We start from the raw sequence: 27,653 nt of genomic DNA on the forward strand, positions 1-27,653 counted from the left end.
TATGATTTTTGATTGAGTAATACAGTATCTTGAACTTAACTGATTCAAACGATCAATAGCTCAAATTAAAGCCTATAATAAAAAATTAAAAAAACATAAACAATACTTGAGGTATTGATTTTTAGAAAAACCTTTTAAAAATAATTTTTATGTAGGTTGTGTTTGCTTGAAACTCATCCGATTTGAATAACTAATAGCTTAAATCAAAGCAGGCATTTCACTGATGGTTCTTAGACCAAAATATATGAGATTTTATTTAATTAATTATAACTGGTGAAATACATCTTATATTGTAGTAAGAATTTGAAAATAAATCAAATTTATGTTTTTTGGGTCGAGTAATACAGTAGACTAGTACACCCGTAGGGCTCTATGCGCCACCAAATTATTTAAAAAATGAAAGGAGAACACACTAAACAATGTTGTCAGTCAAGTAGTACTTCTTCAAACACCACGTTAGATGTGGAAAAAATCCATCTGGAAATACCCTCTGGTTACCGGTTTTCTTGATGAAAACTTTAGTGCCATTGAATGACCTTGACCTACTAAGGGCAACATAAATTTGGTCGTGAGTGAATACAGGCTTAAGTAGGTAAATTGCAGATTTGGTTAGCAATTGGCCCTATTCTTTATTAATTGTCATAGCAAACGCTAACAGGGGAGGACATTGCAATCTTTGCGTCTTCTTAAATGGCAGATTTGTCTCTGATGGACACATTTTGATTCTGGGAATGAATATCTGTTCTCCCTCACTGGTTCCTGTTGAAGCTCACCATATGCTTGCAATCCACTGTGTTTTCTTGTAATCTAACTACCTGTAGGTGTGTGACATTTATTAAGCCTTTTGCAGTATTCAAGTTTCTTACCAACAAAAAGACTGCACTAATTTTCAAACAAAGATGGTGTCTTGGGAGGCCGCTAATCTCAACACTGTTGAGGAATTCCGTTGGACATTCCAGTTGTGCATCCATGTTGTCGGCCAGCAATGTGTCAACACTATCGTAAATTTCGCCTTGTATGGTGGATAAAACATCACTAATCATTATGTCACAATCTGAATTCTTAGGGGATAAAATTGTGTAATTCTTTATTTCTCCAGTCCGAATGCAATTTTCCACATCCGGGTATATGAAATCAATTGAAGAGCCAATACCAAGCAACCTTTCCGTAAAATAGGAAACCCATCTAATGTCCTAGGCAAAGAGTTATTCCCCACCTCTTATAAAAAGTTGGCAAAGACATCTTCCCCATCATTTACTCGCATATTCCTTGTAAGTTTCACTTTTTAAAATTAAAATTATATTTTAATTTTATTGAATAACACGTAATTTGAATTGCAAGTAAAGGTAATAAATAGATCAGACTTAACCTTGTTGACGAACTATTGCCATTGCATCCAAATGATTGTGATTGCATATGTAGATTTCGATAGCTGCCTTGAAATGGTTTAGGAAGTATGACCTGCCGACCAACATTAAGCCCTTCGTTTTCAGCGCAAGCTCGAATAGCATCGTAAAGGTTCATGTAGAGTTCAGCCCGAAGTTTTGACTGTTCACGGCGAATAAAGGCAAGCCGATCTCCCTCTATTCTTGTGAACATATCCATGATATACTGAAGAGGTAATTTCCCCCTATGGATGACAGGAGAATAATTTTGTTTGACCGAATGTCTGTGAGATGCAAACTGCAACTCGGCTGATATCCGAGAGGTTTAGAGGTTAACGGATTAGTTTCATTAATTAAATTTGTTGGCTCAAGCATAACATTTATGTTACAGGAATTATTTTGAAGTGCATCACATCGCATTCTTACCGCTTGCTCCGTATCGTAAAAATATATTTGGGCATAAGAAAAGCTTTCTTGGTTTGCATCTAGATTGCGTTTAGATTAATACCTATTCTGTGATGCACCTGGCCGTTCACTAAAGAAGTAGGCTCCTCCTTGGTTCGGTTTTATATTGGCACTGGAACTTACCAAAGCCTGGTTATAATTTCTACAATGTTTCTTGAAATGTTTGGCCTTCTGCGAGTCTCCGGTGAACATCTCTTCTAGTGCGGGGTTCAATCTAATAGGAGGAAGATATACTTTTCCTCCGTGACAACATTGGGGTTTATTCACCCTTAGTTCTCCTCTCTGATCGAAAATACAGGGCATTGCAATTTATGCATATCTGATCCATAGGCCCAGACAATGCAAAGCAGGATTTCGGTTTGTCAAGCCAGGTTTTCTCTCTTCCGCATCACGTCTTATACGCATCAAATCTCACACCAATCTCTGTCTCTGCCTGTTTTCCCTATTTACTCTTCGGACTCTTGGCATTATTTATTAAAGTATTTTTTCAGTAAAAATAAAATATTTTTATCATATTATACGTTAAGGGTTATAATTTACTATCTCACATGAATGTAAATATGCATCATAAAATAAAATACTCAAACATCATATTTTTTGGATTATCAGCAAATAACATAGGCCTATGTCTTGCTTCCAACTGTTTCTTTCTGTTAGCAGCTGTAGTTTTATATCAACTTCAATTCCCACGTTAATATTATGAAAGAAAAAACTTACTTTAGAGGCACGCACATTTCTGAAAACTAATATTGAAAAAAAAAACCTTAATGCAAAACTACCAATTGGGACAAACATTTTGACATCTCAAACATTAAAATCGGTCCATAAATAAAGGAGGAGTTTTGTTCACAAAAAAACAGCCCTCACGTATTAAGATAAGAGATGCTTGATGTGAAACCTGTGTGTGTATACCTTCAATTTAATACATCAATCATGAAAATCGTGCGGGTAGAATAGCCAAACAAACTCGGAAAAGAAAAAAAATTTGTAATATATATATATAAGTTTTCAGTTCAACAGGTGGTGGGGAAGTATCTTAAACTAACAGCATTGACTATTGGATACTGAAGTAGATGTCCCATCTATATGGACCAGCTGTAGCCAATTTTTGGTTAAAAAAGAACGTAGTTGTGTGAGCCAGTCACAGAATGCGCTAGTGACTAAAACTCAATTTTCCACCTTATTTTTTGTTGCTGGCCAAGTTGATGGGTCAAGTTGTATTAATAGTCAAAGCTAACAGTGTATCAGTAACAATCCATCATTAATCTTTAATACACTACACTCGTTTTAGGTTTGTTTTGTGTTGGTAAAAGTCAAACACCTGTTAATTATCTTTATTATAATAACACCAAAAGCTATAAAATATTATTATTATTTTATTTTAATGTTTTTTATTATCAATGTGTTTACTGTCTTATATATCAAATAAACTCATGTAATTTTCATTGTTGAAGTAATATTACTTTATGGTTTTACTATCCATTTTAAATGGAAATTTATGGAATCATGACAAAAAGCTGTGACATATTGCAAAAAGGTTCTTATAAAATTGATTTATACTATAGTAAATTAAAGTATTGTTAGTGTTTTATGTACATAATTTACAAATTCTACATTTAAGTCATTTATTTTAAGAAATAAAAAATACCTGTTTCTTCCTACACAACAAATAAGTATGGTATTTAATTAAATTTACAGTCAAAAAGCAAAACCAGGTAGATTATTTAGTTTGTAAACCACATCACTACCTAAAATATTTCTAGAGTTGACTATTGACTGTAAGTGACATTCAAAACAACATAGGAGCTTTTTTTAAGGGTTAAGCAAATGATAACAAAGCAACTATCCAAAGTTTCTCGCTGTCTTAATGAAGTGATAATTTCTGTTCTGTGATACATTTATTAGCATTTTCACAATGACGTGTCATTCCATTACCAATGAGATGTATAGATTACTAACGCTTGTCTAACATTACGCCGTGGTGTTGGTGCATGCAGGTGTTCAGCAGAGAGTATAGCCACAAAGACTTCTGCCTCGCCCATCTGTTCACGGACCTCAAGTTCGAGGGAGGCATTTTGGGGCTGGCGTATGTCGGCTCCCCTCGACGTAACTCAGTCGGAGGAATATGTACTCCAGGTTCTCACTTTTTTACTACTGCATTTATTTTCATTTTGGGTCAGTGGATTGGTTTGATTTAGCACCGTTTCAAAGGTGGAAGAATAACGTAAGAATATCAGAACTACACAATAATTGAATACTAAAAACGAGTACAGTGGATGCAAGATACAAGATACAAGAACTTTATTGTTAGTAAAATACATAATATGGTACAATAGTATCTCCTAACTCGTCAATTAATCCTAAACATAAACATAATTTAACACAATTTAACATCTTCACCTTATAACATATTTTAACATTCTATAATTAGTAAATTAAATTCATCTTCAGTCACTAGCCAAAATTCATCTATTGTGAACAAACAGAGCTTGATTAAAACTTTCTTCAACTTCTTTTTAAATAAATTAAGAGGGAAATTTTGAAATTGATTTGGTAGATGGTTCCAAAGTCTTGGAGCATAAAAAATACTTGCCAATGCTTGTCGCCTTATGTCATGCCTACTGATATGGATGTTACTTTTACCTCTAGTGTCATATGAGTGAATTTGTTCATTTGTTGTTTTAAAGATGTTAGCTTTGAAATATATTAAAACTCGGTAAATGATTATGCAAGGAACGGTAAGAATCTCAAGATTTTTGAAAGTTTCCTCACAAGAATCCCCAAAGCTCAGTCCCGCCATACACCTCAAAGCTTTTTGTTGAATGGCTAGAAGTTGATTTATGTTTGTTTTAGTAGTGTATCCCCATATTTCGATACAGTACGTTAAATTGGAATAAAAAAATGAGTAGTAGATTGTTTTCAAAGTTTCAATAGAACATACTTTACCAAATCTTCTTAATATAAAAACTGACCTTGATAATTTTGTACTAAGGTATTTGACATGATCATTCCAGTTCAGTGAACTGTTTACCATGAGACCCAAGAATTTAGTTTGTGGAACAATATCTATGACCTGATCTTCTTCCACTAAAATTTTAGGGTCAAAACTTAACATTCTGGTTGAAAAATTCAAAAAAGCTGTCTTATCTATATTTACTGATAAACGATTTTCATTTAAATATTGGATTATGCCAGTTGTAAATATATTTGTAGAGATTTCCAAAGTATTTAAGTTTGAATGATTCAAAATTAAAGAAGTGTCATCTGCATATGTTATAATTTTGCCAGTGTCGTCACTATTTATGTCATTTACATAAATTAAAAATAATAGAGGCCCTAGGACTGAACCCTGGGGAACCCCTAGTTTCACCTCTATGTGGTTAGAAAAGAAATCTTTATCGTTATGTTTGATTGAAACAAACTGTTTTCTATTTAGCATATAGGACTTTATTAACTCAAGCGCGGAGCCTCTAATTCAAATGAACGGAATCTCAAATGACCGTCGCTCTTTTAACCTTTAATCTCTTATTAGTTCCGTCACCTGAAAAAGTTTTTATTTTGGTATTTTCACTTTGTACAGTGTGTTTTTCTTTCCAAAATCATTACAACTTTCCAAATTATAGGCTACATTTATTAAGGAATTTATGTTATTTGTTGTAACAGTATCTAGTTAACCATCATAGGCTATGTACTCCTTTGAAGAGTTTTAGTTCTATAAGTTATTAATTGCTCTGTTTCATATCAATTGAAACTTTTGGTTTTAAAATAATTTTATCTATATTTTTAATTTTGATATTTTCATGTATAAACTTTCATATTGCACTGCTTGTTTTAATTTATTTGATCTGAAAAGCTATTAATATTGATGGTATGTTGTTATGCCATGCATGATAATGATGAGTATTTTAGTTAGTTAGTTTTATTAAATTACTCTTGACGCCATTCCTGTATCTATGTATTGTACTTTAATGAATAAAGTTATATAAAATGAAAAAAAAATAAAATGAAATGAAAATAGTTTAGTCCCATGGGTAACGATTAATAGATGTTCTACTAGAGAACCCGTGCGGCTCAATGAGCCGCATATTATGAAACATAACGCCGAGGAAGAATCTTAGAGTTGTTTAAACCCTAAGAAAGTAATTTTAAATATCTCGATTCACTTAACCTGTGTTAAGTAATTTAAGTTGGGTCATTTTATTTCTTTGATTTGAGAAATCCCCCTAATCAAACGAATTTTCTTTTTAGAGAATCCTGAAAAGTGGGGTGATATCAACCATTTAATGTGCTCCATTTTTACCCACAAACTCTGGGTTACCAACTGGACAGTCATAATCTACTTTAAATAGGTTAAAGCAGCAACACCATTGAAAGTTGGTTAACGTATTTTAACGTGTTGTCTGTCAGTCACAGTATATGCCCGGCAACAGAACATTCTCACGTTGTTCAGTGGCGTTTCTCTTAATACCTATCCCAAAGTTTTGAAAGTATAGATTCATTTGTCGAAATAGGTTGGATAACTCTTGTAGCTATAAGATGTGGATGGAAATTTTCATTTTCTCTTTTTAAACAGCGTATATTATATGCCTTTCCTGAATCATACAAATAAACTTGACCGGAACTACTCGATCGTTGAATACATGAACACTTATTCCTTCACTTTTGTTTTGTCTGATGTTGCCACCAAAACTTTCAATAGCAAATGCATTTTTGAAACTTCTTATTTTTGACTTGAAATATCTGGATTGTGTTGGTTAATTAGTCAAAAAACTTTGTATAAGTTTGTCCGAGGAACTGAAAATATAACCTAGAAGTAAACAATCCATTTGTGTTCTTTCTCAATTAAAGTAGAGCGAGTAATACCAAAGTTTACAATACAAACATAAGGTCCTCCAAGATTTGGTATCATCTTACTACTTGAATTTATCATAGTCAAGGCATTATTATAGTTTCTAATAAACTTTTTGAAATATCTCGATCCGTCATTGTCATAAGTACACATTTCTTGCATCTTGCATGCATTCATTTGATCTGACATTAGGCAAGTTTACTTTACCACTGTGACAATACTATGTGCTTTGTATATTTGTTCACTTCCATAGTAAGTTGCATAGCAGAACTGGAAAACATTATTCATCTCACCATGTGAATGTATATCTGGATGGGTATCTGTTATACCAGGCCTTTCTTTCTCTACTCTCCTTATACGCATAAGATATCTTATTTTTAATTGTCCCCTCATCCCGTTTTCAATATTTCTTCTTTGAACTTGAGGCGTTTTCCGTTCTTCCAACAAAACTGATTAACTGTTTAACTTGGTCTAAACCTACTGAATATTACAAACATTAATATTTTCTCCCTAAAAAGCTAATGCGTTTCTTTTTATAAACAGCTGTTTTTTGTTTTTAAATTTGTTCAATGTATTTCTTATGGAGAAAACCCGACCTTTAAGAGGGTCTCACGCCCTTAAGAGTAGAAATTTTAAAATTCTAAAACCTTATTGCAAAACTGCATATTGAGACGAATCTTTTGACACCTTAAACATTGAAATTGGTCCACAAATAAGGGAGGAGTTGCGTTAACAAAAAACGGCTTCACGTATTATATATATAGATAGATAGATCTCGCTTTTAATTCAAAATCAGCTGTAGCAAGTTTTAAATTAAAAATAAAATAGTTGTGTAAGCCTCCGACAGATTGTGCCATTGTCAAAATTTTTGTTTCACTTTGTTATTTTTTTTGTTTTGGAAGTAGTATAAAGATGCAATAGTTTATAATGAGTTGTAAATTTTGTTGGGTAAGATGAAAAAGTTGTTGTTCAAGAGTCAAAATGGCCTGAACGATCTTTATAAAAATTGAGTAAGTTGTAGCCCTCTAAATTCTGAACAAAATGGTATAACTCCCATTTATGTAAAAATTACAGTTCGAAAGTTATTGTAAATTATGTTATTTTCCCACAAAACCCCCATAAAATAAGAGAATATCATATTTTATAAAAAAGCCGGTTTTGATTGAATTTGTTATGTGATAATCCTTATAATTCTTAACAACATAGTGAAACCCCCTAATTCCTGTAAAAATTATGGTTCAAAAGTTATTGTAACTTTTGTTATTTTCCTATAAAAACCCATGAAAAAATGGATTAAGAAAACACAATTCTGATTGAAATTTGTTTGTAATGGTCCTTATAATTCTACACAAAATAGAGCTTCCTGTAAAAATTACGCTCCAAAAGTTAATGCAACTTTTGTGATTTTACCTATTAAATATCATAGTTACTCTCATCACTTGCCCATGACAAAGGTTGTTGACAAGCTAATGGGAGAAAGTATGTGTCAGATTGCTGATACCGTATATTTTAATTTTTATTGAGCTTTTAGTAAGTTGTCTATTACAATGGATTAAAAGCAGTCTTAACCAAACCAACCTTATATAGAAACTTAGTCACAAAACCCCATATTTAAAAAAACAAACAAAACTACTAAGGGCCTAAATTTGTCAAAGAAAGATTTAATCCAAATTTAAACATATAAGAGCTGTTGGCCCGTCCTACATACGGGAATCGAGTAGTCCACTGTATTAGTGTGTCTATTACTAATTCAAGCATAGTTTAAGCAGTTAAAAATTTATAGTAAGTTAAAGATACCCCCGCCGCAGCAAACCTGCAGACTAAGCAAATTTCCATTTGACTGATTTGATTTACACTGAAATGTCTACTTAAAAATATAACATTTATTCCCGATTTAAAAAGAATTAGTTTAGCAAGTACTTAGGTTTGCTGCATCAGGGAGGGTAAAACTGTTTTTTTTTTTTTTTTTTTTTTGTAAAATGTTAATAGTTAGTAAGAAATAAAAACATTTTCCAAATTTGATCAAAATATGTTCATAAACAAGCAAACTACAACAGTTTACTTATTAAAAAATTATATTTTATACTGAAATTTGAAATAAGTTCAAGTAAATGAGAATATTAATTTTTTATATATAATATTAAGAGACAAACCCCATAGGGAATTACTATGCTAGAATGTTTGTCCTTAAGGTCCCTTAGTTGCTATTACCTGTATGGGCTATTAATTAACAGCTGTGTCTAAGGAATAAGTCGGCCTTAATCACTAACAAGACTACAAGATAGCGCCACTCATCCTACACTCATCTCCATTCATACTTGGCTTAAAATACCTACTTTGTATGGTCCCCATTTCATTGAAAAAGTATAAAGTAAGTGTTAAATTTGATTATATTGACACCATTTTTAAGGTCTTAAATGTTTATTAGTTATGATTAAATACAAATCAGATATTAATTACAAGAAAACCTTGGGTAACTCACCAACCCCGACTGGAGTCTCGTTCCCTTCTCCGTCCACAGCAACAGCTTCAAACTTGGAGTGAATTACATTCTTCCTTGGCGTTAAAATAAGTCTGAAGTGCCTGGGTGAGTTGAATAAATCAATTAAGACTTTTATACATTGAGCAAAAGGATATTTTTGTATGGATTCAAATTTTTTCAATGACAGTTTAAAATACCCCCGCCGCAGCAAACGTATAGACTAAGCGAATTTCCATTTTGCCTAATTGGATTAACTCTTAATTATCTCCTTAAAAATATCACATTTATTCCCCATTTAAATAGCATTGGTTTAACAAGTACTTAGGTTTTCTGGAACATGGGGTAAGAACATTTTTTTTTTTTTGTGAAATAGTTTAATATGCAATGAGTACATTTTCCAAATTTGTTCAAAATATCTTCATAAACAAGCAAAATACAACAGTTTACTTATTCTCCATAAGAATAACATGGGAATTTTAAATTTACAATTTTTTGAAATTTTCTCCGTAACCATTAGGCGCATAATAACGCTTCAATATACTAAATTATTTGTTTTTTTAAGATCTACAAAATGGTTTGGAAAGAAATTGCTAAATTTTATGTTTTTTGGGTCAAAAATGGGAAAAACCTATTTTTACCCCATAACACCCCCCGTAAACCCCCGTTCCCATGGTCCGATCATGCTGGATTGCGAACTCGTTCGAATAAATGTAGGTTTACACGTTTGTACCAAATTTCATCAAAATCGGACCATTTTTGCTCGAGTTATCGAGCTAACGGACACACATATATATATATATATATATATATATAAATATATATATAAATATATATATATATGAATTTGAACGGATGGTGTTTTGGCCTCTAGGGACCTCAAAACGAAAAAAAAAATCGGTCCCGCGTCCAGGTCTTACCATGAGTACTACGGTAATAGCTTATTCCCTATATGGGAAATTTGCTAAAAAAGCTTCCAAGATTAATTAAAACATGTGATCATTGTTATTTTCCCAACCTTTCCTAAAAAAGTCTAGTAGTAAAATAATTTGCATAAGCTTTCTTTTAAAGATTTGTGAGCTTCGATTCAATACAGGAATGGTTATAGAATCTTACTTATCTCCTATAATCAATTAAAAAATCTCAGAGTAAATAAACTAACCTCATAGTTCTATAGAATATTTTTTATTCAACCAGCTGTTAGTTATAACAAATTATATTTCACTAAAACAAACCAAAATAATTTAAAGACTGCTCAAAATATAAATTAGAACATCTATTATTTTACTATATGTATATTTAAATAAACTCTCATCCTCTTACCGATTAAATGAACGTTTCAATGATTATAGCATTACACATAGTATAAATAAGTCAATTCTACATATGCCATATCTTTTTCATCCAAAAGCTGAATTTGTGTCGAAAACGCTGAGTGTTTACAGCTGTTATGTAAAGCAAATGGTATAAACCACAAGCTAGAGTAGAATGTTAGCGTCGGCTGCTAGACTTTTTAAAATTTAAAACTTAATTTTTAAAAAACTGAATCCCTAAACTATGGCTTCGACATTCCCTAGTTCTCAAAATTATCTTTCTTTCAACACAAAAACCATGAAAATCTGTCAAGTGGTAGATTCAGAATCTTGAAATAAAAAAACCCTGTCACGTTTTAATACAGTATATACAGTACTAGTTTACATGTTGCTCGAATTCGAGCAATCGCAAAGTATTACAGGAGTTATTTCAAAACGAATAACAGTCATATTTACAATGAGTTTACAAGAGTCAACTCAAAGATTACCGTTGTGTAAATCAGACCTTGTTTATTTCCGTTATTGATAAACCTAAAGCATTCCGGCCGGTTTTCTCCTTCTCAAAATGCCTTGCTGTACAGGCAACACAGGTCATTGATAGAGGGCCAATTGAGAACGAAAAGTCGTTTTGGGGTAGTGTTAGGGCGCATTTGTAACCAAATAGTTGAGATTGTCCAGGGTCAGATGCTGACTGTGATGAGCTAAGCCTTTTACGCGCCACTAGCGTTAGTTCTGTAGCTGCGGTCGTTATCACGATTACGCCTCCTGTCTATGTTTCGTTGTCATCGCGTTGGAGGCATTTAAAAGAAAAAAAAAACAACAAATAAACAAATCATAGCTACACAAAACAACGATAAATGCCAAATTTAAGTTACAATCATGCTAACACGATCCGTCATAGCGACACAAAACAACGATAAATACACAAATTTAAGATACAACCATACTAACACGATCCGTCTTGGGGGTTATGTTTACACAAACTCAAATAGTAAATAAATGTACTAAATGTGTTTCATTGAATTGAAAAATAAATAACAGCAATATTAAATTATACAGCTGATCAAAATTTAAACAATATTATGTTCTTCATAAGGATAACATGGGAACTTTCAAAGCCACTGGGGCAGAGCCCAAGGGACTTTTTCAAAAATGTAAGGCCAGTTTGCAAATCTACGCAACACGCTCTTTCCAATGAGAGGTCAATGGATAAAATCGGTTAAGAAATGGCGTAGGAGTTCAACCGACAAAGTTTCATGTAGCGTATTAATTATATAGATGATAGCATGTTATGGTGATAGATATTTGCTGAACGTAAACACTAAAATGTATTTTCTAACTCTTTATTATGCCGTGTGCGTGTGATCCTACTTGACATTCTGGTAGATTGCATGATGGAATTCAACTTCGACTTTAGAGAATACTCCTGAAGGATTTTACATCAAATTATTAATTTGATGGTAGAGTGAAGTATCTCAAACTTTCAGCAAAATCTACTGTGATTCAGGAAAACGACTTGAAAATATCAAATGACTCCTATAGGTTATCTTATTTTAAGAAAACAATTCTAAAAATAGTTTTGTTTGATACATTACAGCATGAACATAACAGATTTTTACTTTCTCAGAGTATTTCAAGAATGGCTACACGCTGTACCTCAACTCGGGGCTGAGTTCCAGCAGGAACCACTACGGGCAGCGTGTGATCACTCGCGAAGCAGATCTGGTGACGGCTCATGAGTTTGGTCACAACTGGGGTTCGGAGCACGATCCAGACATACCCGAGTGTAGCCCTAGTGCCAGCCAGGGTGGCTCATTCCTCATGTACACTTACAGTGTCAGTGGTTACGACATCAACAACAAGGTGCACTACGTTTTGTAATACAGTAGAACCTTCAATTCAATTCAATTCAAATTCTCTTTATTCATTCACAGTACAAGTTTTTATACAATGAATAGCGTCAAATAAATATAAAGATGAATTATGCTTTACTTATTTTATCGCTAAAACAATCATTATCTTTTAAAAACAAATGTTAAGCTTAAGAAGAATAAACAAAACAAAATTAAATCAAATCATCTTTCTAAACTATCATTTATGATTTCTCTTGAATTCCAAAATTCATCCAAAGAATACAAAGACAATGAAAGGAGAAAATTTTTCAATCTTTTTTTAAAAACATCAAAACTTGATAAGAAGACTCTCATGGAGATTATAAAATAAGACTTGTTATCAAGGTTGTATTCTTATTGAGGTTTCCAATAACATAAAACGTAAAATAAATTCTAGGGGATTTTAAAATGACACTTGTTATCAAGGGTGACTTATTATCGAGGGTCTTGTTATCGAGGTTCCACTGTATTTTTTTAAATGTCCTAGTCAAGTTGTTTGACCTGATCTTAGTTGAACCTAACCGGGGTTAGTTTTGTTCAAGAAATGACTATAGACCAAGATTTTGAACTGTAGAATAAAGGAAGACAGTAGCTAGCTTACCTTAGAAGAACACCTAGGCCATAAAATACCAGGATAACGTTTTTTTCCGGTTAAACCGACGTCCCCTAAAACTCATTAAAACGGACCAATTAAATACATACTGTATACAGTATTTGCCTTAAATTTAGGAGAGCATTGTATTTAGACACGTGATCACTGGTCTCAAATCTTTCCCACGAGAACAGTCGTTTTAGTACCACCCACTTCCTGCCGATCTAGTCTGGTTTAACCGATGTAATGATAAAAATTGTCCGGATAAAGAGATGTCATTTTCGCCGAGTGTAGTCCGGTTAAACCGATGACCGGTTAAAAGATGTCCGGATTAGAGGGAGTCTACTGAAGTAGTACCAGGGGATCGAACATTGCTCATGGTGCTTAATTTGTTTGAGAAGTGAAAAAAATAAACACAGGTCTACATAATATCTCCAATATTCATGATATTATAACATATTATAACTGTATGGCGTTGCTATACATGTATTTAATGTTGATGGTCATAAATGGATTTGATTGGAATTCCGTCTAAAATATGTAATAAAACAAATTATACAATTAAAATTCTTCATGCTCATGTACTGGTGCTATTTGCACGACATGTTTTGCACGACCTTGTAATCTCAGGACATTGAAACCCGTAGACCTAAGTAAACTTGAATTACCAACACATAAAAAAAATACCAAAAATAAAAAAGTCTGTATTTAATAATAGTAACATTAACTTACAGTATTGCCATTTTTTAAAGCCGAGCCATTGTATAAGACTTTATGTCATAATAACTTAGTTAATGTTATATTTTATAGTTTATTGCCCTATATTTGACATCCTGGGGTTTCCTCTACCAATTAATTGACTTAGCCGTTAGACACATTGTACAGTTTTGTGCTAGGCCTAAGAAAATGTAATTTTTATTCAAAACTAATGAATTACTCTGATGAATCTACTCTTAGAAATAAGGTGTAAACATAAAAACAGCAAAATAGTTAGTAAAAACTGCAAATAAACACTCTAAGATGTGGTTTTTCGCTGTTTAAAATGTAGTTTCAAAGGCTGCACTTAAGGGTTTGCGAGACAAAAAATGTCACAGCTTTTACTTTATGCTCTAGAGTCTAGTACTGGATTTACACTAGTATGAAGAAGTTAGTTTTTAAACTGAATCACATTTGGAATTAATATAAACTCTCTGTTACCCACGGGCTTCATCCCGTTTGACTTTATAAGTTAAGTTAAGCTGAAATAAACAAAACAGAATACAGTTAATACAAACAAATAATCACACCTGATTTTAATGAGTTATAAATTGAAAGAATAACATACAAATAAGTACAGCTGATGTATCTGGAAAGTTCCCTTTAGAAAGGAATTACGACCTTAAAGGGCAATTTATGAAATAACTAGCAGAGTACCCGTCCTTCGTACGGGGTTGGAATATAAGTATAAAATGCTTATTGCAGTTATACTCAAGCTTTGCGATTGCAATGGGTGGAGGACACAGTTTGATAAAATTTGCTTTTTTAAATTTACAGTATTCTATAGTATTACACATCTACCATAGCCATAATGTTCTACCATTTTATCTAAACAATAGAGAAAAATAAATTATCAATTCGCAAAATATCACAAATTATTCATTAAATGAAAAACATATACATAACTGTAAACAATCCTACTTTGACAGTTCTCATTGCGAATCACAGTTTTTTGTTGCTGCTTAGTTCAAATTAGCTGCTTCATAAATGCAAAAAAAATATAGTGCTGCACCCTGTTGGTAAATCTTATAACTTTTTAATGCTTTTCCATATCATAGAACCAACTTTTTTAGTTGAAACAGCTGACTAAATTCTTTATAAATTGGGTGAAATATACATATTTTGAGCATTTAGCATTGTTTAAAGAGTGATAAGTGTAAAAACACCAATGATGTTAATTGCGTTAGTTGCCAAATTTGGTTGATCATTCAATGATTAAAATATTTCCTATACTGTACGTCATCGGAGTTATTATTAGTATGTTATGTGGTATCTCTTCCTTTGGAAGAACCTTTAAATAGTATTAACCCTTCCAGGGCTATGGACGGATATATCCGTCAATCTTTGTTTACTTTCCGGGCTGAAAACGGATATATCCGTCCTGAGAAATTTCTTTTCTGGGATAAAGACGGATATATCCGTCCAAAAAACGAATTGATACACAATGTTTATAATACGGTAATTAACATTATACTCCATTATAAATGGGTTATTTTGTTTTTGTGGTTGGCAATAATAATTGCCGCAGCTGTTTCGGCTATTTTGCACCATAGAGTGTACGTAAATAAATATTGCTGTCACTTCACACATGGTTGTTAGTGAGTGATGTTTACATTTTGTGTTTTGTACTTTATTTTTATGTTATTGAGCTAAAGATACTAATGCAAACAATCTGAAATTTGAAGATGTAATTGAGATGCTTAATCAAAGTATGTCTGAGAGGGGTTTTATACTTGGAAGTGAAAAATAATAGTATGGAATGTGATGGATATGATGAGCCTGAAGAACAGTTTTTACGTAGTGGAAGTCTTGGCGGGGAATGGGATTGAGGACATGGGAGTGGAACTGAGTGGTTTAGATTTACTTCAGAATGATAGATACATTTTTATGGATAAAAAATAAAACAAGAGAAGGAATAGCCTAAGGTTGACGGATATATCCGTCTGCCGCCCACAAGATACTCAAGATTATTGGCAGTGTTCATATTTTGTGATTATCACTGAGGGCGGCAGACGGATATATCCGTCCACCTTATGTTTTTTGTGGGCCAAAGACGGATATATCCGTCAAATCAAATTTTATTTTATTCATAACTTTTGTACAAAAATTAGTTCAGCCCTAAGGAAAATCTTTTTACGATCCATGAATTATTTCAAGTGAAATAAATACAAAACACAACCACTTTAGTTTTTAATTTTTGGCAAAAAATAATTAAGCTCCAGCCCTTCATTTAATTTAGCCCTGGAAGGGTTAAAATCGTATCGGTGGCTCTTTTGTAGTCAAACACTTCCGTGATTTCATCAGTGTAATATAATTTTATTTGAAAAGAAAATATTTTTTGGGAAGACATAATCTAAATTCAATGGGAGGTATATCCGTTACAGTGTAAGTTTGATTTTTCCTTCGTCACTTTGCTCGCGTTAGTTCATATCGTACTTCTGTGCCAATTAATGAACCCTCTAGCACAGTTTTGAGAAATTGATTGTGGGGTTACTGTTAAAGCTGGAATTCCTTGACATGGTGAATGTCAGTTAGTTGTCTCAGACTTATCAATAACATAAAGTTGTCAATATAATCTCTCTACGGAATGTTAGGTATAGTGGAATACTTGAAGTGAAGTTGGCTTTTATTCTTGAACTGTTAGGGGCCTCCTAGTTCATATGATCTTGGCGGCTTCGTTGGCAACAAATAATGCAAATGACATAGCAATGGGACATTTCCAAAAAGCAACAATACTGTAAATGGCTGTTACGTAAATATTGACATTTACATGCATTGTTAATCAAAGTATCTTATAAAGAATTATGTGATCTAATTTAAAAGGAATATGATTGTTCTGTCATGACAGTAGCTGCTTAAATAGTATTTTCTCTTTGTGCCATATTTTACAGCCATAATGTCGTGTTATTTTCAATAATGTTACCAACCCAGTGCGCCAAAGTCCGTAATATAGGCAGGTGCAAATAATTTGTCAAGATGGGTATCATTTTAGGCAAGGTTTCTATGTTTGGATTTTATTAGACACGATAAGAGCAGATATTTCTACATAAATATGTGATATGTATAGAATAATATGATAAAATGTAGGCAAAAGTGATGAAAAAGGCAGACACCAACCCGTACAATAGATATAAGATAGTTTAATAAGAAATAATTTAAGAATTGCTGTGATGAAAGGATTTTCCACTGATTTCGTAATGGAACGTTATATTGCAAAACATGACATGATAAAGAACAAAATCAATTATAAAATCAGAAAATAAAATTGCAAATACTTATTTGGTAGAATTCAGTAACAACTCCCAATAAATATGACATGTTGTTTGAAATACATGTTTAAAATGGACAGCTGTTTCATTAAAAAGTATTATTCACAAGGCCAAAATGTAAACAACTCTGTGGAGGAATCTTTAAAGGCTTCTCGGGCAGATTCGTAAGGGATTTTGCTTAGTTTTTCTTTTGATAACTCATCTAGAGACCAAGACGTTTCTTTGGACACCTCTACCAAGTTTCTACGCCCAGCCGTTCTCTCAAATTAGTGGGGACAAAGTTTCCAATTAAATATTTAGATTCCCCCATGTTAATCTTATGGGAGAAACTCCAACTTTGATGGCCTGTGGGGCAAAGCCCGAGGATTTTTATTACAGGAATTGGTTAAAGGGGGCGGCTACACAAAAAATACTTTATTTTGACACGTCGTTTGTAAAAATCCGTCCATTATTAACGGAGGAGTAGTGTTTTGTAGAAATCGCCTTCACGTATTATATATAAGGATGGTTGATGGGAGTGTGACTTGTAGTTTTCTCAAAAATTCATGGGTACTTTGGGATTTATATATGGATACAGCTACCCTTCATTTGTGTGTTTTTTTTAGGGAATACTCAAATCAAAATAATCAAATGTTTACAGATAAAGAACATGCTAGTTTAATGAGCTTAAACTTTCAATCGATAACAAACTTAAAATTGATAATACCCAAATATTTTACCATGGGGGGCCATCACTGAAAAACAAGATAAGACAATATAAATAGATACAAAAATATACACAACAGTGATCTACAAAGTTAACTACTATCAATGTACTTCTACCTATAGTTCAACATGAAGCTTGGAGACATACAACCTTAGGCGAGTTAGATCCTCAATTATGACGATATAGTCGGGTAGCTTCCACAACAGACAATTCTGATTGTTGACTTGTCGCTAAATTTTGTCAGGCATGCACAATGTGCAAATAGATCCCAAAATACATTTATATAGCGATTTGTCACTAATCATTACTGGTTTTTTTTATCATTACTGGTATTTTGAACCATTACATGTACCAGTCTTAAATCCAGACGATAATAAGTTAAATTCTCAGAATAGATATCATTAGTTGTGGTGTAATTAAGATAGCTAAAGTATGACTTATCGGAACAGCTGTGTCGACTTGGTGCTGGTCGGCCATCAGGTAGGCTCCAAGGTATACTCCTAGGTTTGATCCTTCCTAGGTATGCCTATGCTTTCAGAGGTATGCTGTGAAGTAGGCTCCGAGGTATGAGCCGAAGTGTAAGCTGAGGTATGGCTCTGAGGGAGGCGAGAGCAATAGAGAGAAGGGCGGTACTTGGTAGCGTAGGTCCGAGGTCGGCAACAGAGGTCGGCACTGGAGATAGGTCCGAGGTCGGGAACGGATGTCAGCAAAGGAGGAGCCTTATAATATCCCAAATACTTGTAGTAACTTATATGGTAATGATTAATTTTAAACCTTTAGAAATGTTTGATTTGTGTGTCGGAAGGTGTCCCTGTAGGGTAATAACAAGGGGGATACCAAGAGTAGGAGAACAACTAAAGGGACGGCTAAGAGTACAGCTAAGGGAATAACTAAGAGGACAAGTAAGGAAACAGCTAAGAGGACAGCTTAGAAAACAGATATTTCTGAAAGTTTGAGTGAAATATTTAGGACATTTAACAAAATGAAATGAGTAAATTTTCAATGGTCGATGCATCAAGCTAATTTAATGTGGCACAGTACAAAATACATCCTTTTCTTTAAGACAAAAATTTCTTACTTTTCCTAAAAATAAAAAAAAAAATTGAGGAAAGGACTACCGACAAGCGGACACACTGAACCAGCAACAATGACTAGAAAAAGGTCTCGTTATCAGTAACCAGTTGCAACGGGCAAAGCGACCATGCGACTCATCCTTCGCTTGATGTCAGGTTATTGATCCTTAGGAGAGAGAGAGTAGATATTCAGGAGCTGGGCTAAAGTTGAATTTTTGGTGCGCCCAATCAGTAGAAGTATGCAATATTTTAACATTGTGGGCTTGGGTTTGCTTCAAGCGTACTGCTGGTATGCTCAACAGTCGTTTATGTTCAAACTAGGGCGGCCAACTCTAGTGCTTGAAATATTGGCAAGTGTGTGAATAATGAAGTCACCCTGAAGATCACACTACATCGAAGACAAAATGTTGGTTAGTTTTAGAGTTTTTCTTAATTTCTATCATCTCAAAATCATGAATATAAAAGATGCCTCTTTTTTGTAATAATATAGATTGAAATAAATAACTCAATTTAAACTAGGTGATAAAGTTTCTGTTTTTTTTCTTTAGAGATTTTCACCATGCAGTCTGAGATCCATCCGCAAAGTCTTGCAAGCCAAGTCCGGCCGTTGCTTCTCCGAACCTGAAGAATCTTTCTGCGGCAACCTTCGAGTGGAAGGTGACGAAGAATGCGATGCTGGATTGTTAGGTAAGTATTACAGTGGTTAGGTTTAATCCCTCCATTGATAATTAATCACTAGAGGTTACATTTTATATTTTTTTAAATTACTAACCAACTTTGAATTTTAACATACTATTACTTCCACTTTGGTGACCATCACTTTTGTACAGGAACTGAAGATAACGACGCGTGCTGTGACAAGGTCTGCAAACTACGGCGCAACTCTGGAGCTGTCTGCAGGTAATATTATAAATTTAATACAAAACCTTAATGCTTTAGCTGCCAATTAGTGCCAGCTTGGTCAGTTTTAAACACACGTCAAAGCTCACAGACATTCTTTTCAAGGACGAAAATCTCCTGATTAAAATATTATACTTACACCTTTGACAATTGATTGATATAAGTAAACAACACGTGGATGTAGTTGTATTTTCCTACCTAACCTACTGTCTGGCTAATATGAATCCTAATTTGTTATTTAAATTATTCCCATTCGCTCATTTTGTATTACAGTGACAAGAACTCACCCTGCTGTCAGAACTGCAAATACATGTCTGCAGGCTTCACATGTCGCGAGGCTCAGTACGCAACGTGTGAGCAGGAGTCTCGCTGCTCAGGACTGTCAGCTGAGTGCCCTCGGTCCCCGCCTATGAGTGACGGCACCGGGTGTCTAGAGAGGGGCCAGTGCCGCGGGGGCAAGTGTGTACCTTACTGTGAGACTCAGGGCATGCAGAGCTGTATGTGTGACATCAGTGAGTATCATGCGTTGTAATTGTACTGGGGACTCTCAGACCTTTGAGTGACGGCACCAATTCTTCTTTGTTAATTATCTTCCTTGGTCCCCGTACACATTGTGAACATCTTCCAGGGTCACATCTATAGACATCATCATGGTGTCTGGCATTGGAAATTTGTTATCGTGCAATTGTTGCAGAACCTTTTTGCGATTGATAATATCTCAAGAATATAAACTCGGCCCAGTTTATTTTCTGACTCGGTGCTTTATTATTTGAGCTTTTAAACTAGGCTCAGCTCAGCTTCATAGTCCGCTAAGAACTAAATTTGACTACAGTGTTTGCACTGCAGACCTTTATCTCTTGCGTCCTTAAGACCATTGATCTTTATCGCCTCTAAAATATGACTGCGAAAGCATGTTCATAAATCGTGAGCTTAATGGTGTTTGCTAAGAGTATTTAAGCAGTTTTCATTTAATAAGTGGAGTTTAATGAAGTTTTACTATTCTGATTAAGAAATGTATACTTATGGGTTTGGTTTGATCAAAATCATTAGAATGAACTGTTGTAGCTGAAAAGGCCAATCACAAAGACAATCCTGTCAACAATCTACTTATGTTACAGTTAGTGATGCTTGTAAGAGATGCTGCAGAATGAACATGAACGACACCTGTTTCCCAGTCGACCCATTGGACATTCTACCTGATGGAACACCCTGCATACAAGGGTTTTGTAATAAGGTATGAACACACAGCCAATTATCCTCTACAAGTTTAATAATAGGTTCCTTTGGTCAAAAGATTGTCAGGTTGTCAAATATCTCTTAATTATTCAACACCTTAATCTTAATTATGCAATTTGTATAATGTTTTTGAAGATCGATTGAACCATTTAGATCCAAAGTAACATTTTCTGGTTCATTACTGACAATCCTGCTTGCGGCCCAGAAAATAATCTGATAATTTGTTTAGCATGAAAAGAAAAACCATCCGTTGAAATCAGGTGTTGCCAACCAAACACAGGTGTCATAAACATTTTGTTGTAAACATTATTTAAAAAGTGCTGTAAACGTTTACCACTTCTTGTGAAAAACATAATTTCTGTCGTAAACTCTAAAAAACATTTTGACAAAACTTGCGCTCTTGGGATTGTTGCAAACTTTTGTTTGAAACACATGTTGTCAATGTGACTTTAGATTGCAATGCCAATAGTATTAAATTGGATTTTACTATCGTGTCAAACAATGGTATTGGCTCCACGGGCAAAGTTATGCAAGCTCCCGATTTGTCTTGGGACCCTCGGATGCTCGTCTCTTTGATTTGGAATGCTCATCTCAAGCCTTCTCATACATTGATTCTTGTTGCAAAATATTATTTATACCTAAACAGCATAGAACCGACTCGAAACAGCAAAAAATTCTATGTTGTAATCCATTTTAACCTAACCTAGTGGTTTTGACTTGTTTCCTCAGGGTGTTTGTGAGAAGACAATACAAGACGTGGTGGAAAGATTCTGGGACATCATCGAGGACATCAACATCAACAAAGTGCTGCTGTTCCTCAGAGACAACATCGTGGGAACCGTTATTCTAGTGACTGCACTTGTCTGGATACCAGCCAGCTGTTTGGTCAGCTACTTTGACCGCAGACGTCTCCACAAGGTAGACCATGTTTCAGTACAGTAGTTCCGATACCCTGAATTGTGCGTTAAAAAGATTTTTGTTGGGATAGCAGGCTTACTGTAATGGAGAAAAGTCCACTTGTGGGAGAAAGAAACACAAACAAATTTACACACTAAAGTTGGTTTATTTCAATGTCGCCGACAGCATTTTCAAAGAAGGTTGGGAAGTTATGTCTTCAGAACCAATGGTGGCCAGCTTATGCTGACCGAAATTCACTTATGCACCATTGGACCTGAAAACATATATTTCTCACTACATCTCAAACATTCATTTTTCACTCATGAATGCTTGCTATCCTAAATAAATCCTTTTCTATGCCCTTGTGCTCTTTGTTACATCCTTAACTTAAAACTGTATGTTAGTTTTTAGAATTTTCAAATCAAGATGTGAACCCTAGGTCAACTAACGAGTTTGAAAGTGCTACCAGTAACAGTAAATTATTTAAATGTTTTGTCTATAGTGAAAAGTTTTTTTTTGTTTCTAGAGCCAATTTGGACTCTTTCCTATTCATGTAAGCCTACTAATATACAAAAATACCTTGTGCTCCATTTCACATCCTTAACCTCAAACTGAAAATGTAGAATATTAACTGAAATTTAACATCAATCTACCATCTAAAGTCCTAAACTAGGATGAAATATCAGTGTTATGTCTCGTAAAATATTTCGTCCATGCCTAGGCCACTGTACTTCAGTTTTCTTTGAAAAACTAAACACTTAAGAAGTGCTTGTGCATTTCTTTTTACCTTGTGTTTCTTGTTTTAAAATAAAACTAAATCTATATCTATCTATCTATACTATTATAAAGAAGAGGTGGTGTCTGTGTGTGTGTTTGTATGAGCTAATCTCAAAAACTACTGGTCGGATCGGGCTGAAATTTGGCATGATGATAGCTCACATTCCCGATTAACATATAGGCATATTTTTATCCCAAAAATCCTTCGGGGCTCCGCCCCAGTGGCTCTGGAGTTTCCCATGTTAACCTTATGAGAAATGGAATTAATGAATCTTAACAGCTGTTTCAATTAAACAAGTTGGTTCTGTTCTATGATGTTCAATAGCATTAAAAGTTACAAGGATTACCAACAGGGTGCAGCACTAGCACTATTATTTCTTTTACATTTATGACAACAGCAAAAGGTGAGTGAGCGTAGCGAACAAACTTCAACCTGGAGGCGAGTGAGCGTAGCGAACGAGCTAACCTGAAGGCAAGTGAGCGTAGCGAACGAGCTAACCTGAAGGAAAGTGAGCGCAGCGAACGAGCTCCAACCTAAAGGTGAGTGAGCGTAGCGAACAAACTTCAAAAAGAACCGAAATTTCTTAAACCATGTCCTCACTCATAACTGCTATAAGCATTTGATACTTATATGCCAACCCCGTACGAAGGACGGGTACTCTGCTAGTCTTTATATAAAGAATTCCATTTAATGAACTACAAGTTAGTTTATTTACAATTGAGTTTGTTTTCAAAAACAATATAATAATAATTAATAACCATATGACTTTATGTTTATAGTCATATTTCATCTCCCTTCTTCACTTATAAGTCAAGTCTTATGGGAGGATTTACTCTTTGTGATGACTTTCTACTATCTACGTCTTTGACTCCATTTCCAGCTTTACTTCCGTTCACTTTACTTGCTCCTGCCAGTTCTTCAACATCATAAAATCGTTTCTTCAAAAACCAAGAGTTCCTTCGATAAATATTCCCATCTGGAGTTTCTATAAGGTATGATCTTGGCTCCGGACCTTTTCTTACGACTGTAGCTGGTTGCCAGTCTCTGTGTTTTTTTTCTATACAGTACTTTTTCTCCTTCTTCAAATTCTAAGTTGTTCTTTTTTTGTTCTGTTACTGTATTGTCTGGATTTTTCGTGAATATTTTGCAATTCATTGTGAACATTTTGAATTATTTTAGGTTGCAGAATTTTATCTGTGCTGGGGAGTAGAGTCCTTATTCTGCGCCCCATTAATCTTTGAGCTGGAGATCAAATATCTTTCCGGGGTATATTTCTTTGATGAAGTAGGGCGAGATAAACATCCGTCTTTTCTTCTAGACATTTCTTTAGAATAAGTTTTGCCTCTTGAACATACCATTCGGCTAATCCATTTGATCTTGCAAACAAAGGGCTTGAAACCCTTTTATTGAATTGCCAATCTTTTTCAAAATTGTTGAATGAATTGAACTGAGTACCTCCATCTGATAATAAAGTTTCAGGAATTCCTTGTACTGAAAACCACTTTTTGTGTTCAGTAATAACATTTGAAGATGTTGGAGATTTTAACTCAACAATGTCATAAAAACCAGAGTAGGAATCCGCAACAACAAGATAATCTTTACCGGATAGGTGACAAATGTTAGTTCCTATTTCCATCCACGGTCTAGTTGGTACTTCTTGCTGTAATAATTTTTCCTCATTATTATCTTTTTGGAGCTTTGAGCATATTTTGCAGTTCAAAACATAATTTTTGATTTCGTTCGTCATGTTAGGCTAGAACACGTATTCTCAAGCAAAATTGAGTTAGTCTTGTACAGAATTTACAGAATTTACAGAATTTGTACAGAATTTAGTGAGTCTGGTACAGATGGAGTTCTTTGTATTCCTCTGTGTTCTAGGTGGATCTGTTTTAGTGTAAGTGGACGAAGATGCATGGAAAGCAATATTTTTTCCCCTTTAAAAATTATATTTTCATGAACAGCTAGTTCATCCTGATAATTCCAATACTTGTGTAGCTCTTCTGGCAATTCAGATTTTTCTTCAGGCCAACCACTTAGAATGATGTGCTTAAGTTTGGAAAGTTCAGCTTATTTTTCTGTGAGATGTTGCCTGGTCTGAGTGTTGAATAGAATATTCTTCACCGTGTTCATCGGAGTCCTCAGTTTTTAATGATTTCACTCGAATATTTGGTTTTGAGCGGCATACCTTAGAGAAGTGGCCAAGGATACCACAGTTATAGCACTTCTTTTGGTATGCAGGACAAGCTTGAGGGCCATGGCGATATCCGCAGCGACTGCAATTGAAGGTATTATCCTCTTGTTTTTTGCTTAATGTTTTTTCCTCTTGCTTCTCACCTAAAGTTTCTTTTCCTTTAACTGCATAAACGTTGCAGCATTTCTTTTCAGACATTGTAGATAGCTGAAATTCTACTTCTTCAGAAGTCTTACAGATGTTTATTGTCTTTTCAAGTGTCAGATTTTCTTCATAAAATAGTTTTTGGCGAGTGTTGTCATGATTGATTCCGCAAACCAGCCTGTCTCGTGATAAGCTATCCTTCATTGTTCCGTACGAGCATTTATTTGCTTGGTTAGACACTTTTGTTAAAAAACCATTAAAAGTTTCTCCTTTACCCTCATTAAATTGTTGAAGACAAACCGTTCATAGTATATTACATTTGATTTCTTTTCAAAATACGAATCAAATTTTGCAATTATATCATCCAAGCTAGTACTCAAAGAGTTCAATTCCATCTTCTCCAAGTACTGTCATAAAAGTAGCTATCTGTTCCTCTAATGTTCTTCAAATTGACAGCAGTAGTATACCACTGAAATTGTTTCCACCATAAATTCCACTTCTTTGTCATTTCACTACCACTGGTAACAAACAGTGGCTTTGGTGGTTTTATGTTCATTGGTAAGTCTTGATTATTCATCTCATCATTATCATAATCAATGTTGTCTGTATTAACCTCTCTGAATGGAGAACATTGTCTTTCTTTATTCTTATTACTGGTCCTTCCTTTCGGCACCATGTTTCTTGTTTTAAAATAAAACTAAATCTTTATATAAAGAATTCCATTTAATGAACTACAAGTTAGTTTGTTTACAATTGAGTTTGTTTTAAAAAACAATATAATAATAATTAATAACCATATGACTTTATAGACATATGTCACCTTGTAAACCTCAAATTCATTTTTGTCGTAGGAAGAGAAGCGGCGAGAATGGAGCGAAACTGATGCCTTCATGCATCCCAACGACACTCGACGCACAATCATCCACACTCGAATCACTCGGAAAAACAGAGTTACCCCACAACTACAACAACAGTATTAGAGGCAGGGACAACTTCAATTAGGTTAAGTTTAGGCTACTTTAAGGTCTGGTGTTAGTTGTTATATTTTTGCAAACTCTTCCATTTAGGTATTTTGAACACTCCACATTTTCAAATAGTTGAAGTTGGAAACCAAATGTGTAGTTTTTAATATACAATCAAATAGTTTTTGTGTTAAGTGTAACATTTAATTGTTCATTATCTATGGAAAATCCACTGAGTGGTAAGAACAAAACTATAACTTTTAAGTACTTAATTTTGTGTAGTTTTTGTACTTCTTGTGACAAATTAGTGTAAAAATTATTTGTACTATTTTGTAAATGCTTTAGTTAGGTTTATGTTTATGGTGAAGGTTAGAAAAATAAATGATATTAGGAATAATTTTCAATACAAAATAACCAAAAATCGGATTGAATCTTAGTTTGTAAGATGAATTTAGAATAACCAGATCAAACTATAATATGAAGCACTGTGAACAATATTTAGTTTCTATTTTCTATATAATTACTGTGTTCCGGAATAGGCTATTTATTGTGTTATTCATTTGTTATGTTTGGCATTGTTCAAATGGGCCAAAACAGCAAACCTGACAATTATTTAAATATGCATTTGAAGTTACGGTTATCAATCTAATTATATATTAAACAGAATAATCAACGGATAGTTAAAAACAATAAACTTTTAAATTCATCAAATCTTGCAATATTACTTCAGTCAAATGGAAAAATTCAAACAATTTTCTTGCTATTATAGCTTTTTGTATTGTTTCAATGTTTATCATTTAACTTGTATTAAATGGTTGAGTAGTCTATAATTTACATCAAAGATGATATATTAGCTTTTTATTGGGATTCATTTACGTTTTACGTGACACCTATTATGTTACCAGTGAACAGATCAGGTGTCCGGAGAAAAAAAAAAACACCATGGTAGTAGGCCTAGTATAGTGTTCATTACATTTTAAATATTTATGTTGAGATAAAAGATAAAACTAAAAATTGGTTTGATTGCATTTATATTAACAAAATATACAATGTTTTATGTTTTGTTTATTTCAATCAATTATCAATTATTATTTATTTTAGATGGGGTTTAACCCAAATATGAGTGAAGGATGAGTTTACATTATTTGTAAACCAATGGTTGTGTTTATTATGTTAAAGTGAAGTTAATTTGAATTAAGTAATATCTCTTGAATAAATTGCATTAAATCATTGAATACTTCAAAACAATTTTGCAATTTACTGTATTATTAGCAACTAAGATACACAGGTGTATTACAGCATTATTATATTGTATGTCTTTATTTTGCTGAATATTAGATGTGTGGATGCAATTATCATGTGCAATGTTTAGTCATTTTTTATGACATGTTTAATCTTTGTTACCAAAAAAATATGTTCTATGACTTAAGAAGTTACTTTTCCTAGTCCAAGTGAGGTAGTAATGAAAACAAATATATTTTCTTTTATATTATTTATGTTTCTCATTGAATAACCTAAGAAAAAGTAATATTTTTTGTAGATATCTTTAGGCCAGGGTTTTAAGGATTTTGTAATAGAGGTCTAAAAAGTAGGCTTAAGACTGGCGCACACAGACGGACTACGCTCCCCATGCTGTCAAATGTGGCAGCACACAGAAATCCTTCCATCTGCCTGAGTCTGCTTAAGTTCACGGACGGATCTTTTTGGAATTGCCTCTTTAATACTTTACCTTGAAATGGCGACCATACAAATGTAGGTATTTTAAG

General features: G+C 33.8%; 1 protein-coding gene across 2 annotated transcripts in view; it reads left to right on the plus strand.

Moving 5' to 3' along the window:
• Positions 1 to 27,383, plus strand: part of LOC128988521 (ADAM 17-like protease) — a 40,856-nt gene extending 13,473 nt beyond the window's left edge. Inside the window, exons 8-15 of one of the 2 annotated variants that reach the window (XM_054409895.1) lie at positions 3,848 to 3,986; positions 12,119 to 12,354; positions 19,328 to 19,466; positions 19,610 to 19,679; positions 19,953 to 20,191; positions 20,798 to 20,913; positions 21,645 to 21,833; positions 25,777 to 27,383. In XM_054409895.1, coding sequence (XP_054265870.1) covers positions 3,848 to 3,986; positions 12,119 to 12,354; positions 19,328 to 19,466; positions 19,610 to 19,679; positions 19,953 to 20,191; positions 20,798 to 20,913; positions 21,645 to 21,833; positions 25,777 to 25,905 — 1,257 coding nt within the window. In that variant the 3' untranslated portion in view covers positions 25,906 to 27,383. The remainder of the gene's footprint in view (positions 1 to 3,847; positions 3,987 to 12,118; positions 12,355 to 19,327; positions 19,467 to 19,609; positions 19,680 to 19,952; positions 20,192 to 20,797; positions 20,914 to 21,644; positions 21,834 to 25,776) is intronic. The other variant, XM_054409894.1, reaches the window with a different exon arrangement.
• The last annotated feature ends 270 nt before the right edge of the window (positions 27,384 to 27,653 follow it).

Source organism: Macrosteles quadrilineatus, unplaced genomic scaffold (genome assembly GCF_028750875.1).
Source record: "Macrosteles quadrilineatus isolate MER2022 unplaced genomic scaffold, UCM_ALF_1.0 Scaffold_3__2_contigs__length_128488019, whole genome shotgun sequence".
Lineage (NCBI taxonomy): Eukaryota > Metazoa > Arthropoda > Insecta > Hemiptera > Cicadellidae > Macrosteles > Macrosteles quadrilineatus.